The sequence below is a fragment of the Balearica regulorum genome, chromosome 11 (genome assembly GCF_011004875.1).
Source record: "Balearica regulorum gibbericeps isolate bBalReg1 chromosome 11, bBalReg1.pri, whole genome shotgun sequence".
Classification (NCBI taxonomy): Eukaryota; Metazoa; Chordata; class Aves; order Gruiformes; family Gruidae; genus Balearica; species Balearica regulorum.
Genome location: NC_046194.1, coordinates 19,701,305 through 19,717,035, shown reverse-complemented (window position 1 = coordinate 19,717,035; position 15,731 = coordinate 19,701,305). Strand labels below are relative to the sequence as shown.

At 39.8% G+C, this 15,731-nt stretch overlaps 1 protein-coding gene across 1 annotated transcript in view; it reads left to right on the top strand.

Annotated features, from left to right (window-relative positions):
* Positions 1-4,217, top strand: part of SMARCA1 (SNF2 related chromatin remodeling ATPase 1) — a 34,435-nt gene extending 30,218 nt beyond the window's left edge. Inside the window, exon 24 of the mRNA XM_075763592.1 lies at positions 84-4,217. Within this exon, the coding sequence (XP_075619707.1) occupies positions 84-155 (72 nt within the window). The 3' untranslated portion in view covers positions 156-4,217. The remainder of the gene's footprint in view (positions 1-83) is intronic.
* The last annotated feature ends 11,514 nt before the right edge of the window (positions 4,218-15,731 follow it).

The following is a 15,731-nucleotide window of genomic DNA, read 5'->3' as shown; positions in this document are numbered from 1 at the left end:
TTCTTTTTTGAATAGTTAGTCACATACTTTTTTTTATAATGCCACCATTTAATTGAATTTATAAAATTTTTTTTCCTTTTTAGTCACAGAAGAGAAAAGCAGATTTGGCTACTGACAACTCTGGAAAAAAAGATGCTAAGAAAGTGAAGTCGTGAACCTGAAAACTGAATGCTAAATTTAAAGAGGCCACTTTCTTCTCTCCACTTACAAGTATTAATTGCCAACTTCTTTGTATTCATGGTACTCTCCCCCAAATCCCGTGGTTTAATTTTGCAAATTTTGTACACTTTACAATGTCTTTCTTTACCTAAAATGTGTAGCTTTATATCTTATGCATTCCAGTATTTTTGTGTACTGTATTTTGTGAGTTTCATGTCTCTGGCAAAATTCACTCAGTCCTTGTTTTTTTTGAAGCTTGTGCTGAGGTTTTAGCTTTTATATGTTTTATAAGCTGCTGCTTTGAAAGAAAACCTAGATTCTATAGCTGTATTATTGTTGTTTCATATTTTAAATTTATATGGCTGTTGGAAAATAAACTGACTTAATTATTTGAAGAGAAATATACTTCACCTTTGTTTTCCCTACCCTCTCACCCTTTTTTGCATAGCTACATTTAGAGTAAATGTTAAGGTTTGTATAATTGTGCCTTCATCGATCAGATTTTTTTTTTTCAGAGGAGTACTTAGATAGGATCAGGAGCATGACAGAACAAAAAAAATCTAATTAGACTGACATCCTTGTTTGCTGTCAGCATTAAATTGACATTTTTCACTGAAATGTTTGGAAGGAAAGCCAGCAAATACTTAAACTTTTTTTTGTTGTCTTCATCACTGATTTCTGCTGGGCTTCTTACATGCTTTAAACACAGTGTGATATGTTTTTCAGAATGACCTCTAGATTAAAACTTTTCTATACCTAATAAACTGAAGAGTCAACTAAGAGCTTCTTTTTTTAAGAGGCAAACAAAAGAATTCATCTGCTGGTTGGTAGGCTGCTCAGCTATGCTACCTTGTGCTAAAGATCTTTGTTGCTCTAATTATCTCTGCTAACTTTCTGCTTTTACCTTTGGTTCAATGTGTCAGTCAGAAGCAATGGGGATATGTTATGGAGTGCTCCTTTTTAGTATTTCTATTTTAATGAAGGGATGAAAGTGTTGGATGTATGATTTTTTTGACTTTGCAAGAATGGCCTTTATTAAGGAGGTTCATAGTTTCTCCTCGCCTTGGAGTCTCTGCCTTTCCCGGATCAGTAGAACAGTGACTGTGACATCTAGTGTTTTACTTTAATCCTCTGTCTCTGATCTGGTGTTTAGTATGGACCTTGCTACAGTGAGACATGCCCTCATAATGTCAAGTCTAGATTAATGCAGTGTGCTTTACATGGTACTTCCCCTTGAAGACTACTTGTAAATTTTTTTTTCTAGTGCAGTTCGTTTCCTTCTGTGGTTTGAGGTGTTTTGAGATGAAAAAAACTCTAAACTCTTTGTATTTCATGCTTCGGGTTGGCTACCTTCTGTATTTGTAAAATTTGGGACTTTTTATAAAGTTCTTGAGTCTTAGGACAGAGTTCTGCTCATATTCTTTTATGTCATTTAAAATATATTGGAATGTCTTTGAAGTTTTCTGGGATTAATCTCTGTAAGCTTGATGAATCACTTCCAGCCTTTCTTGATAGTCTGTGTTTAAGATTTGGGGCAAAATGGATGTGATGACTTGATTGAGCATTTTGAAAGATTAATATTTTAATTTCATATTTTGGAATGGAGCTTTTGTTTGGGGACCAAGTTACTAATTATTTAACTGGGCTTCTATTTGTAAGACTTGTGTAAAAAAGGGTATTCATCTGTTGGGATTCATCTGATGAGTTGAGAGCTACATCTAATAATGATGGGGCACAACTTTCAGACAGAAGGTTAGTGACGGGTGTCAGTGCATGCTTTTAAATGAGTATGCAATCCAGATGGGATAGGTCTCTTCAGGAAGGAAGGATGTCTTTTTCAAATAATATTTTTGGCATTGGAGTAGTTGACATCCTGCTTTACCCTTGGGAGAAGGACATCCCATGTAATTATGGGCTGGAAAAAGGCTGTGCAGCTACATACATACATAATCAAAAATCCCTGGAGCATTGCTATTAATAGAGGAAGATGCCTTATTTACATTTGCTTTTCGGGTCCTGTGTCACTCAGTAAGTTTATGGTCTGCAATTGTAAAGAAAACAAGTAAAAAGAGGAGGGAAATAAAGGCTGGAAGAGCCAGTTGAATTTTTATTGAATTATGTGACTAGATCTTATTCCATTGCTTCTATTTAGCATTGGGTGAATATTTTAATGTTTTTAAGTCTTGAAATAAGTGTATTCTGGTTTTGTTTATTGTAAATTAGCTTTGTTTGACTTGCATGTTTTGTGTATCCAGTTTCTCTGTGTTGCAAAGTGTGTGGAAAGTCTTTAAATGGTAATATCTCAACTTATTCTTTTATGCAGATTTCTTGGTTTGAGTTAACACTTGAGTTAACACTTTCTCTTCCTTCAATGACATACTAGCTATATAGCAAAAGATCATGCAATTGTTCTTCTGGATATTATCCTCTTGATCGGACAGCTTCTCTGAAGAAGGATAGATGCTCCCAGAACTACCTGTTATCTCTTACTGTCTGTAGTTCTTGGTTAAACTGAATGTGCTGTTGAACAACAGTTCTTGAGAGCACTTGTACACTACATACTGGTTCCTCAGCATATTGAGTCTTCCCATCCATCATGTCCCACAGTGATAACTAAAGAAAATTGCTAACAGCTGCTGGTCAGGATTAAAGTAAAATGCATCTTTCTTTTCCTTTTTCGTTCTTCTGGTTGCAGATACACGCACAGTATGTGCCTAGCAGTATCTAAACGATATGCTGCTGTGACTCAAAATTAGATGGACTGAAATAAAGGAATCCTCCTACTCTTAACTACTATTTTCTTAGGTGAGGAATACTCTTTGTAAGAAATTTGTAAGCATTGAGTGTAATGTGATACAAAACTTCTGTAAAGTCTGGGCCTTTCAGCAGTTTGATAGTTGCCAAAAAAATTACATGATATAAAATTTAAAAAATTTGTTTCCTTTTGAGTAGGCAACTAAAATTAGCATTAGGCTTGAAGAAGGAAAAAGTACTCATCTAGCACCCCTCACACATCAAGCAGGACACGTAACAGCCTGGGAGAGGTCACAACAGTTGTGTTCTTTTTCTTTTCACGTATTCATTGCTTTCAAATTATCAGGCCTTTTATTTTTGAGTTCTGTTAGTGATGGCAATAGAAACAGTCACACAGCTGACCATCTTCATTATAATGAATTTCAGTTTAGTGTAATGACACAGAAAAGAATGAAGCTTTCTTCCTGCTGGTAATATTAGACCATCTTCAGATACTGTTTGCACAAGTAGCATTACTATACTAAAATATCCAGTAAGATTTTTTTTTTGTAGATTAACATTGCATGTTTCATTTAGTGTGAATGCTGGTTATGGTTTAAAAACCCCCAGCTTTCATTCTGAGATCACAATCAAGGGGTACAGCATACAGAAATTAATCAGAGTCTTTCTAAATGCCTGGCGGAAGTAACTTCCATTATGCAGCTCCTGCCACACACTGCTACGATGCAGGTGCTCTCTGTGCATGCCGCTTCCCCAGGTTCAGTGGAGGGATTAAGTACTTTCAGTTATCACAAATTAATGCCAAAGCTAAAAAATGTGGGCCTTAACAGGTTGAAAAAGCATATGGGATTTTGCAGTCAGCAGCGGTTTATGTGAATGTAAAACGGCGTGGTTGGTGCAGACATTAGCACTGGTGGTGTTGGAAGGGATTGATCACTGACTGTAGTTCTGATCTGGTTAAGATAGCTTGACAGTTGTTACGTTTTACTTAAGTTTATTTAGCCTGTGTACTTAGCTTCAAGCATGTTATGTAAATGCTTTGGTGGGTCACAGTTACAATGTTTATGTTCTTTTTCTGAAAGAGTTAAAGTTGAACTTTGTTTGCATATTTTGAACTGTAATGTACTCTTTAATTGCATTTGCATGATAGCCATCCTTTCATAAGAGCCTTAATAGGAGTAACATTTGTTGCCTCAAAGGTATGTCTACATTGTGCTGTTGAAAGACAACTTCTGAACTTTTTCAAATTGAGATTCGTTTCTTAAGTTGTACATATATGAAAATAAAAATTAATATGAACCTGATGTCTTCTGGTAATCATACTTCTGGTACAGATGGACCCATGCACTTGGAGTCTGTTCAAAATACCTTGATTTGTTTTCGTTGCTCTTGTACCACTCATAACCTTCAGGCTGTGGTAGCTGAATGTAAGGGTGGTGTGTGTGTGTGTGTGTGGCTGTTCTGCATCTGCTTTCAAGCTTTCTTATTTCCTGTAAGCTGAAATAAAATAACTAGTAGTGCCTGTATTTTTGTGACAGCCTTGCCTGTGGTGTCTCTTAGTACCCTATGATACAATGTATGTTGATCCTGTATTAAAGTTAATATATTACTGTTCTTCTGTTACTCCATACCTCTGGTGTGTTACTAAAAGAAAATACTTGGGAGCTTAGGTCATAAAGACTTAAGACATAAAATGGTAGGGATCAGGAATTTTGTCATTGCAGCTGTTGATCACTAGTAGACGTGCTAGATATTTTGCTTGGAGAGGTGCACGCTCTAACTGAATGCTCAGTTTTCCACTTTTTTCTCAGAAAAAAAGGAGAGACCGTAAGGAGCTCCGGAAGACCAGTTTATCCTGGTACTGGCTGGTAGGTGGAAGCAGTCTGCTTCACAGTGACTGTTGATAGACCTCACTCTTTTTCAGGTGAGGTATTTCAAATTATTAAAATAATCCTAAGGATGACAGTCCATAAACTCATCAAATTGTCGTTGAGGTTTTGTGAAGATAGTGCAAACTGTGTTGCACACTGGTGGTTTATGAATTTCATGGAACCTTTTACAAAATTCCAAGGATATTTCCATGCTTTTAGCGGTCAGTCCTCACTTGTAATAAATATAATAGTAGTAGGAATGAGTTACAGTTTAGGTTCTTGACTGTTGCAAATTTTTAATCATTCACCTTGAGGAACTGGCTATAAAATATTATCATCTTACAGTAAAGTCAGCAATACAGTAAATAGTCATATTAGTAAACCATAAACTTTATTTTCATATTTATCTGTGTCAATAATTGCTTCCTTTATGTACCTATGGATAAAGTGTTGACAGCTTTGCTAATTACTCTTATTTTTTCTGCCCAAAATATATTTTCATTGACTAATGTTTTGTTAAATGAACTCATATTCCATGGTAGTATACACGATAACAGCATAGAAAAAAAGTTCGTATCAGTGAAGGGCTGAAAATTGAGTCTTAGCTTTTATTTAGTCAAAATATCTGACTAGGTAGCGTGAATGAAGTGCTCTTTTCATCTTCTGAAATAACAGCTGCTCACTATAGATTTAGACACCTTTTGTAGACACACACTTTCCTAGTTGAGTGCTTCAGTATCAACTAACTGGAGGCCTAACACAATGCATTGGTAAATACTAGTATCTTTGACGCCGCAGTATCAAACTAGAGCACTGGTTACCTGATTCAGGTGATTCCACTGAACAGTTACATATTTCCAGCTATGTTTTCTGGGTGTTTGACTTGGAAGGCTGTTTCAGCTGGGTGTGGTGTAACCTGGGCAGACGTGTGGGATGATGTCTGCTTCAACAGCCCTGACGCTGCAGGGACCTTTTAGCCTGGCTGTTGATTCCCTTGCCTACTCTGCACCATCTCCTCTCTCTTTCAGTCACCACTTCTCAAAAAAACCCCTGATATGGCTTGTGCCTGCCTAGTTCCTGCTCTGGGTGGCAGGAGAAGCCCTCTGGGCTGGTGGCTGCCCCTTGGTCTTGAGGTGACTCTTGTTTTTGGTCATGAAGCTGAAGAAGGCCATTCATGGGCTTGGAAACCTTGAGTGTCCTGTAGGATTTCAATTATGTGTATTAGTATTTTCATTCAGTACTTTGTACCCTGGCACAAAGGAGGCTGTGGCTTGTCTGGTCTCTTGCCCTGCAGCCTGTGTGAGGCCACCATTGGTTGTGCATGTCTCTGGCTGGAGGTTACAAACCCTCCTCAGTGGCACTTGCCACTCCTGTGTGGAGTCTGCTGTGCCACTGCATGCTGAACTGTGCTTGCGAGCCTGGGAAACGGAGAAGAGACAAGTTGCAAGTTATTACTGTAACCTGCTTTAAATATTGGTTGGTATTTGGACAGGAGGGTGGTCAGGTCCCTGAGGTACGTAGTGGAAAGGTGCCCAGGTATGTGTCATGCGCTTAATAAAAACACAGCTCTTGGTTGAGAGGAAGCCTTTGCTTCCAGGCCTTACTTCAAATCCTGCTGGGTCAGTTGACATGGATGTTTTCATGAGGAGGCTCCTTGGAAACCTGTCCAAATTAACAGATTGGGTGTCCTGGCACGATTCCCAGTTATTGTGCAAATGCTGCTCTCGTAGCAGGCTCCTCTTCTGACATTTGAAACTCAGAGGGAAAAGGTTGAATCTTGGAAACAATTGCCCATGCCAAGCTGGGGTGAGAGCTGGGCTGGGAAACTGTAATTAGCTGGAGATTGATGGCTAAATCTATCTATTTTTATTGGTAGTAAACCGAAATTTAAAATAAAGCCACTGTAATTTCCTGCCGAGTGAGTGGCGTTAACACCGAAGGCACTGGAGCTGTGCGTGTGCCTCAGGATGGAGCGTAGCTTGTGGAGGCGGTGTTAGGCTTTCCTCCTCTCTTGCTCTCCCTGTTGCAGCTGCTTGTGCTTTGTCCTGTTCAGAGCCCAGGTGTCGGTGGATCCAAAAGGAGGAAATGTGAGGATGGAGCTGCTCCTTCGCCTGTGGGTGAGGCCGGTGGCGTGGCAATGCTGAGGTGCTTTCTGCAATTGCTTAGACTTTTGTCTCCACAGGGCTATAGTCCTGCTGTCTCCTCAGAGTTTGCCAGTCCTTACCAAACTACCTGCAGAGCGCTTAGCTGACTGGTTACCACACAAGAGGTGATTTGAGTAGGTCTTCCTGTCCAAAAATTGCATTATGTTCAACTTAAGGCCTCTATGAATGTTTAAACTAAGTTATTAGCTGATTGTGGCACTCAATGCAATACTCAGAGCTGGCCCGGAAGAACTGTGCTGACTCCACATTCCCCTACATTCGATTGCTGCTTGAAAGCAGGTACCTCTGCACCACAAAAAGCAACATCACTTTGTGCTACAGGATTTTGCTTCAGTGACTTACTAACAAAATTATGTTGCTGGAATTTAAAATAAATACTACCCTTTCAAAACAAAATGTTTCAGCATTAATTTATAGCTTCTGTAGGTACATATCTCTGAAATTATTTTACTTATTTACATTACAAAGTGATTTCAGTATATGCTGAAATTCACCTTTCTGTGATTCACATGGCTTGAATGTATGTGTGGAAGAGGTACAAGAAATGTCTTTTGCTTAAACATCAGCACTGGAGATGTAATATTTTCCTTCCATATTCAAAAATAAATTTAATTTTAGCTTTTCGTGATACTCATTGATAATTAACTGCTCTGTGCACTGCATTTTATTATTTTACGGGCCTGAAGACTTTCTGTTGGAAATAAAAGGAAAATCAATTTCAACAAATTCAGTTGTTGCTGCCTTATTAGGTTACGGTACTCAGTGTAAATTAATGTTTTGAATTTATGTCATTGATCAATAGGTGCAATTATTGATTTGGGATGTATGAGGTAAAAAGTAAATAAATAAGTTTTTGTCTTTGTTTTTATAACATGAAAACATGTCACAGTTTTTATTGAGCTGCAAGTTACTTTGTAGTGAACCTGAGGCGGAATCAGAAACACAAGAATAATGTTAGTCTATTTATTTCTCGGATGCTAATAGGATTTTCTTAAAATGCTGACTGACAGGCATCCCATTTTAGAATTTATTTAGAAACCTGGGCTGTAGGGGTTTGCTGTCTGATGACAGGTCCTGATGCCCATCCGATCTTCTCTGGGACTGGTTGAAAAGTGGGAAGTTCTCTTCTGTACAATCCTTTTAACTGTGGTTTTGTGCCTTTTGTGTAAATTTGCTTAGTTACAGGTGCTGGTAGAGCCATGACCATGCTGTGCTGATTCAGTAGTTCAGGGCTGATTTCAGGCTCTTGCTCACCTTGTGGACAATGATATCTCGACTTGATATTGGCTGAAGGAGATAACTATTTTCACAATACCTTAAATTGCTGTAGCTGTGAGACCGGGAAAGTCAAGTAGCAGTGAAGACTGTTTAAGGTAAGCTGTTGACCTCACTCTGAGGTGCAGATACCTTTCTGCTGATAGTGTTGGAGAGCAACTGACTGCCCATCAGAAGTATGAGGGTATCCTTACCATCACCTGGGGCTCCTACCAGGTGGAGGGAATGTCCCAACAGGTGAGCATGGCTATTTTTTTCCATGGATCCTTGCAAATAGTGGTTTGATGGTTGAGTAAGAAATCAGCTAAACCCAACTGAAAAACAGAACACGGTTGCATAATCATTTTTTCTGATACTAAAAGCACCATGTCCTGTACACTGTGCAGAGCTTGTTCTCTTCTGATGCTCAGTCTTTCATTTAAATAATAGAGCTGATCTGAATTGGCAAGACAGGTATAATGGTTCTATATGGAGACTGAATCTCTGGCAGGAGGTAGAACGTGAACATCAGCTTGATTGCTGTAAGGTGGCTTATGGTATTCTGTGTGCTGGTAATTTTTTAATTTTCCTGCTGTAGAGCTACCTCCAACCCTAATGGTCTTTCTGTATTGACCAATTGCCACAGTTGCTTTATGTTTAAAACTAACAATGTTGATTCTACTTCTCTGATAATGTGTACTAAATGTGTCTACTAATGACTCTCTAGAGTCAGATATTACCTAAAGCAGGGTGCTGTCTCCATTTTTGTACCGATTCCCGTAGTTCTGCATCAGATGCTTTGCTCCATGTTGCCCACCATTTCATTTTTACCTTTTGCAGAGCCCCATGAGCATTTGTGTGCTTTGTATACAAAATGAGGCTTACCTTAATCTTAGGTGCAAAGGCAGACAACAGGCATTATGGGCAATAATTCACTGTAAACAGGAGCACAATGCTACCGAGTTGTAGTAGATGGAAAAATAAATTAATAGCATCTTCTGCATGGTTATTTTCTGAGTTACGTGATTTTTCCAAAGAGTTTTGTATGGTGATACTCAAGTGGCCTAAAGTTCACCCAATCTACTTAAATATTTACCTTTAGGTCACTCAATGTATCTGGCTTTTGAATATTGTACATAGGCTGACTGCATCACTTTTCAGAAATCAGCATCTTTTCTGCACAAAGGGCTCCATGAAGTGTTGGATATAGGCTATCTTAAAATGATCAGAAAGCCTTCATCAGTGGAGGAAACTAAAATTAATACGGAGCTAATAACACCTATTAACATACCACATAGAAATTAGTCCTATCTTTTTCCTGGATTGGAATTAAACCATTTCACTCTTAAGTTATTCTAAGAGTTTTGAGTGGATGTGGTATTCCTTGCTCAAAACCAGATGTTCATGGTCTGGACTAGATGAAGCAATGTGAGTCACCTGTCATTCAGAGCCTGCCTGTGTGAGCCAAGGCGCAGGAGAGCTGAGCAGAGAGTCTGCTTTGTAATTAGTGCAGCAGGATGAGTTTGTGTTAAAGTACAGCTTTGCTAAGACTGTGTTAGTGGATTACATACCTGGTTCTTCTGTGTTGTTTTTGTATGAAGGAAGGTGCCTACAACCTGCGATCAGCAGCCTTGCCAGCTTGTCTACGTACATAATTATTTTGGATTTAAAGAGCTTTGAGACCTTCATTTGAGAGTTGCTATAGAAATTATTGTTCTCAATGGGAATTAGCTATAGTAATAAGTTGAGAAAATACAATATTTTTACTGCTTTCATGGATTTGGGCAACTGCTTGTAAAAAATAGAGGGGGAAAAAAACCCCAACCCCAAAACCTGAGGAGAAGGGTTGATTGAGGACATAGTACCCTTGATCAAATGGAGGAGCAGAGCCCAGCTTGCAGGAAACCTGTTAAAATGAAAGACAAAATAAGATAGTCAGTTTTGTCAGATGAGGACCACTTTCCTGTTGGGGATCAGAGGATTCACATCAATTGCAGCAGCAGTAACTGCAGGTTGTACGTGGTAGGGCCTGTGCAAAGACTGTAGTTTGTGTGTCTACTTCTATAGATAGAAATAAATACAGATATCCTGTCAACGAGTCAGTGGTATAAGAAGAAAAAAGTGTATGTGAACTGATCTATAAAAGCTTGGTAGATGTTTTACCTGTTGAAGCAAAGTTGAGGAGGTATCTCTAAGGTTTGCTATATCTTCCAAATGAAAAATAAAGACAATGTCCTCTTCCAGTTTACTAGTCACCTAATAATCATCAAAAGAAAAAGACTACGCTTAACTTTTCTTGTATGGGGTTTTTTCCCCTGCAGTTTCACTGCAACAAAACTGACATCTGTTCACTCAGAGCCATTTGTTCTTTCTGAAGGGACTGTTGGCCTTCTCTAGAAGGCTTGCAGTACTGCTTGACCTCCGTCTCCTTCATTGTACAGTTTTGTGGCTGGGACTGTCTTTTGTTCCTTCTGGGCAGTGTCTACTGCCCTTGACCAGGATCTGGACTGGTTCCTTCATCGTATTTCAGAACGCCCCCAAAACTGAACAATTCTTCTGTATTGCAAGTGCTGCTCCTTTAATGGAGGTGTTCTGTCTGTCATTTGTATTTGCTGGACTCAGAATTTTGTACTCTGGGTACCACTGTACCTCAATGGGTTTTTTTGCTGTCAAAAGCAGGAAAAGTTGATAAAATTAAGTGGAGTTTGTCAAGGGGCTTCACAGGTGTTCCTAGGATGCCCTTGTTTTGCATATTCATATAACTCCAATTATGCAAAGAAGCTAATGTTTGTGCTTGTGTAGCTCTTTGATCTGTGTGTTTTGCAGAATCTCCTCTGCCAACCCTCAGAAATTGAATTATTGTAGCCTGCGGCACAAAGCTGTGGCTTTCTAATCTCAAACAATAGGGGCCTATGTTCCTAGTTATGGGGCAGTCAGATTTCTGGTTGGATTCTGTGCTGCACAAAAAGCAGGTATCGCCTCTGCTCCTCAGTATTAATGGCTGGCAATCATTTCTTGTTGATTTCATCAGAATGAAATAAAAATCAATGTTTTGCAATTAAGTGATTCTTAAAACCCAAGAGCCCCCCTGGGGAAGTCCTAGGCCGCTGTGGCAGGTCTTTGTTATCCTACCACTGCCAGCGGTGGTTGCGTGCAGTCTCCTGCCACTGGAACTACTCTTAACTAACTCAAGAGTATCGAGCAGAACTCAACAGTGAACCCAAGAGTTAATTTTACTTTTAAATACAATGACACAATCCAGCCTACTTTGCCTGTGCTCACTGCTGATGGACTTGTACCTAGATTCTGTAAAAGTGTGGATACAGATAGACACCAACAGTGGATTGGATTTTCTGTTCTTTTTAATAGTGTCTTTGATCAAATATAGCAGAATTTCTCTGGTGATGCCTGTAGACAATCAAGCTTGTGTCTAGATATTATTTCAAGACTGATGTAGAACTGATAGCTCCTTCCAAGTGTGAGGTCTCACGTACACCTGAGTTGGATAAAACCACACCGAAACAGCAGATTTGTATGGTCTTTGTGCCCAGGCAGGGCTGGAGAGTGGTGTGGACCTTAGGACTGGGATGCTGCCGTGCATTCCTAGCTCTCCTCTGTGATGGCAACAAGGTCCTTCCTCTGCAGACTCTGCTCTGTCTCTCCCCTGCTAGGGTCTGTTTATGCCGTGTATTCCCTTTAGGGTTAGGCTGGCTCTTCAGCTCCGTGTTACAGTAGCGCTGAGCGAAGTGGGCTACGATCTTGGCTAGGGTCTCTTGGTGCTGCTGTAATATTAATAAGAGCCTTGTAATAAGATTCAGTGTTTGCAGTTCTTCCCAATTCGTGTCTGTTCTGAGCAGTTCACAGTATCAGGGCCTTAGCTACATATAAAAATAAGTAATTGATTTGTTTCCTATTGAATAAATGACATGCCGGTGGAATGATTAATGAATAAGAAATCAGGAGCGTCACTGGCACACAAATGGGAATCATCATTCCCTTAACAAATTTTTTTCTAGTTGGGTTTAGCTTTCCATTGGGAATTACAGTTTTGCTAATTTAACAAAACTGCCCCATAAATAACTCATCATTTTTTATAAATGTCGGTTAAAGAAATCTGTATTGAAGTACTGGGAAATGACACTTGTAGAAGAAACACTGCTGCAAATAATGGGAAAATTGCAGATGTATTTTATACCTCTTCTGAAAAATCAAAAGGTCTCGTAAATATAGTCTGTAAAAATGTCTGTGGAAGAGTTAACATAACTGTACAAGCAATAAGCCTGACCTTTCAGTGTAATTTATTTTAGATTTGCTCAATCCTTTTTTATTAAAACTAGCACATCTGAAGCAGAATTAAATCCTATTATACCAGCTCTGTGATTGTATCAATTTTTCTCTGCCATGGCACACTTTATTAAAAGTTACTTTGTTTCATATTGGCTAATGCAATCAGGGGAGTAAATGAGGTTTTGTGGTCTTTGGTAAAGAAAGAAGCATGTGGCTTCTATCCTTGATAGCAGCATAAAATTACCAAGAGGCACTGCTGAGTTTCAGCCCTATGACAATCAGTTCGGGTATTTCCCTTTTGCTGGGAGGTGGCAAGACGCAGGTCCCCATCCTGTCCCAGTGTCTGCACCGGTCCACAGCTGGGTTACTCAGGGGCAGCTGTATTACATGTTTGTGCCTTCCTGTTAGCAAAAATCTTCCTATGAACTCGATAACAATTCCTTAGAGAACCTATTTATATCAGATGGGAAGCCTTGAAATGAAAAATTTACTCCAGTTCCATGTGGCAGATACAACGTACATCTCAATCTCAGAAAAGCAAAGGCATGCTTAAGTCAGGGTAAAACAGCACTGAGACTATTATATCTTGGTTAGTCGGCTTGAGGCTGTTCTCATGGGCTGGAACTTAAAATCCAAGTAAACTAACTTTTCACTAGTTACGCAGGAGTTAAAAGTAGTGATGGGGCTTTGTGCGGCTGTTAAGACTGTTTGGAGGTCCATCAGCTCCCAGAAATACGGAGCTGGCAGTCTGGTGTCCTTTTTAGCGCTGCGGATACATGCAGGAGGGATCAGCTGCGCTGTTTATGTTCATAGCAGGTTTGCAGTTCTGTTTTGCACCTATCCTGAGCTCAACACCTCTCAGATGTGAGCGTTGTTCGTACTCCTTTCGATAGCCAAAGAAATCGAGGTTTTATGGGTTTATATCCATTCAAATGTGAAATGGGTGGTGGGAGAAGAGTTATGTAGTGCTGCTTTGAGCCTCCTTCTGGCAGCCCAGAAGCTCTTCAAATGCTCCTGCTCTCTTTCTGGCTCTTTACTCAGGATCATCTGTTGATGTTTCTGTGTATGTTGGACTTTCTTCCTCTTTTCCCGTTATCTTGCTGGCTTGTCTTCATTTCTGCCTCCTATATCGTCAGGTGTTCCAATGCAAAGTCACCGGTTACCACCAGTGGAGCCTTCTGTTTGATGTTTCTACTCCCTGAACGGACTTGGATACACCTTTGTTCTGAATAAGGATGTGTGCTCATAGGTATCCTCTGCCTGCGTTTCATCCCTCTCTTGTCTTTTAGTGGAGCCTGTTTTTCATGCTGACTGTTGATGTTTGCTCTAGAAGCCGGTAGTTATTGAAGTGCTAGTGTATTTGCTGCCCTTGTGTGGATTTTACCTGGTTGTTTTTCCCCTCTTTTTTTTTTTTTTTTTTTTTGCAATACAGAGTCAGGTTGGATTGCAAGAAGAGGATTTAGATGGAGCCAAGTAATTTTTCTTCAGTTTTAAAGCCTGTACAGTGCTTTTTAACTGACCGAGATCTACAGCACTCTAGACTATTTACTGCTTCTATTTAATGGGCTGTTTACAATTTCAGTACCAGCCTCAGTGGCCTTGCTGGGCATATTTCCATGCTTATGGCATGTTTACAGTGAATAATAAGAACTGACACATTTTGCGTGTACAGGTTAATGTCCCCAAATCAGGTGCTATAAATTGTTTTGGGTGGGTAGCTGGGGCAAGAACCTTTTCCCCATTTGTTTTATAGAGCATTAATAGAAGATCTGGCAAATATGTGAGTTCATTTTTTGCTTTCTCCTCTTATTGTTGGCAAAGGTGCCTTTCTCTTCCCCTCTCCCATGTAGTGTGCATAGATTGGGGGAAGAGGTATGGCTGGAGCTACCCTGAAAGGATGCACTTTGGAGAAGATAAGAACAGTCTTAGAGCAGCTCTTGGTTCTTGGAGGATCATGTTGGTATCTGCTGCTTGGGTTTAGACTCCCAAAGCTGGGAGCATGCAGCAACCCCTCTGCCTTCCCTCTCCAGTGTCTTCCCTTCCCCGCAGAGCACTGTGTTCAGCACAGCTGTTCTCAGCGTCTGGCTGCAATGCTTTTATTGGTGCTGTGATTTTGCCAAGGTCCTCAGAGCAGCCTTCATGAGAGCGGTAGTCTTCTCCCTAAGACAAAGTGTCTCAAGTTCTGGCCTTAAAAAACAGTTTTCCAATTTGGAAAATCTCAAGTAGCCTTCTGCCTTTAAAATACAGTAAGTGTGTTACCTCGCAGGAGTAAAAGTAGCTTAATATGCATATCAGGTACAGAATGAGGCCTCTGGGCAGTGTTATTGGTGGTGAGAGACTACATAAAGGAAAAATGGCTTATTGCTTATTTCCATCTGCCCACAGCTGACCTTTCCAGGTGCAATGTGTTTCGTCTGGTACATCTGGAAATGCTCCAAAACTGCAGTCTCCTAGGCTTTGGGACTGTATATATTTCTTTAGAGAAATGCAAATATCTGCAAAGAGGAAGAAAGGAGAAACTTTTAGAGGGGAATAGCCTATTCACCACCAAATCAGATCTTGGTTTTTAACAGGTGCCGTTGGGTTATAAATGCTTCCTTGAACATTCACTTAAAACAAATTTAATTCTGTGATGAGTAATGAGCTGATAAGCCCTGATGCCATGAAATCCTCTGTCTTGTTACTGAAAACTATTTTACAGCCAGCTCAAGAGCAGAATTTCCATTATCGAAAGGAAATTCTCAGCAAGTGTGAGGGTTTGCTGCTCACTACACTTGCCCAGCCCTTGGCCTCACTGCTAAGACACTCAGTGGTGTTACTTGGAGTGAAGGCACAACCACAAAACTCATTCCACATGGACCATTGAACAACCATTAGATATTAAATATTTTCAGTCCCTACCCCCAGACAGAATTTGAACCAGTGACCTGGAGGTGAAATGCACTGCTGGATACTCTGGAGCCTGCAGAGTGTTTGTGTTCATCCCGCAGAGCACTTTTTCTGTATCAAAAAGCAAATTAATCTGTCACTGAGACTAATCCTGCTTGTCTCAGAAGTAAACACAATTTTCAAATGTAGAGGGGCTATTTGAGACTTTTTTACATTCAGAGTTTCAAATGTCAGAAAATATTTTTGTATCTATTTGGTTTTGCTTTTCTGTATGGGAAGTCAAGCGGGTACTTCTGACCTAGATGACTTACGTGAGTAAAAAGGTGAACAACAGTAATTCCCTCTAATGTAG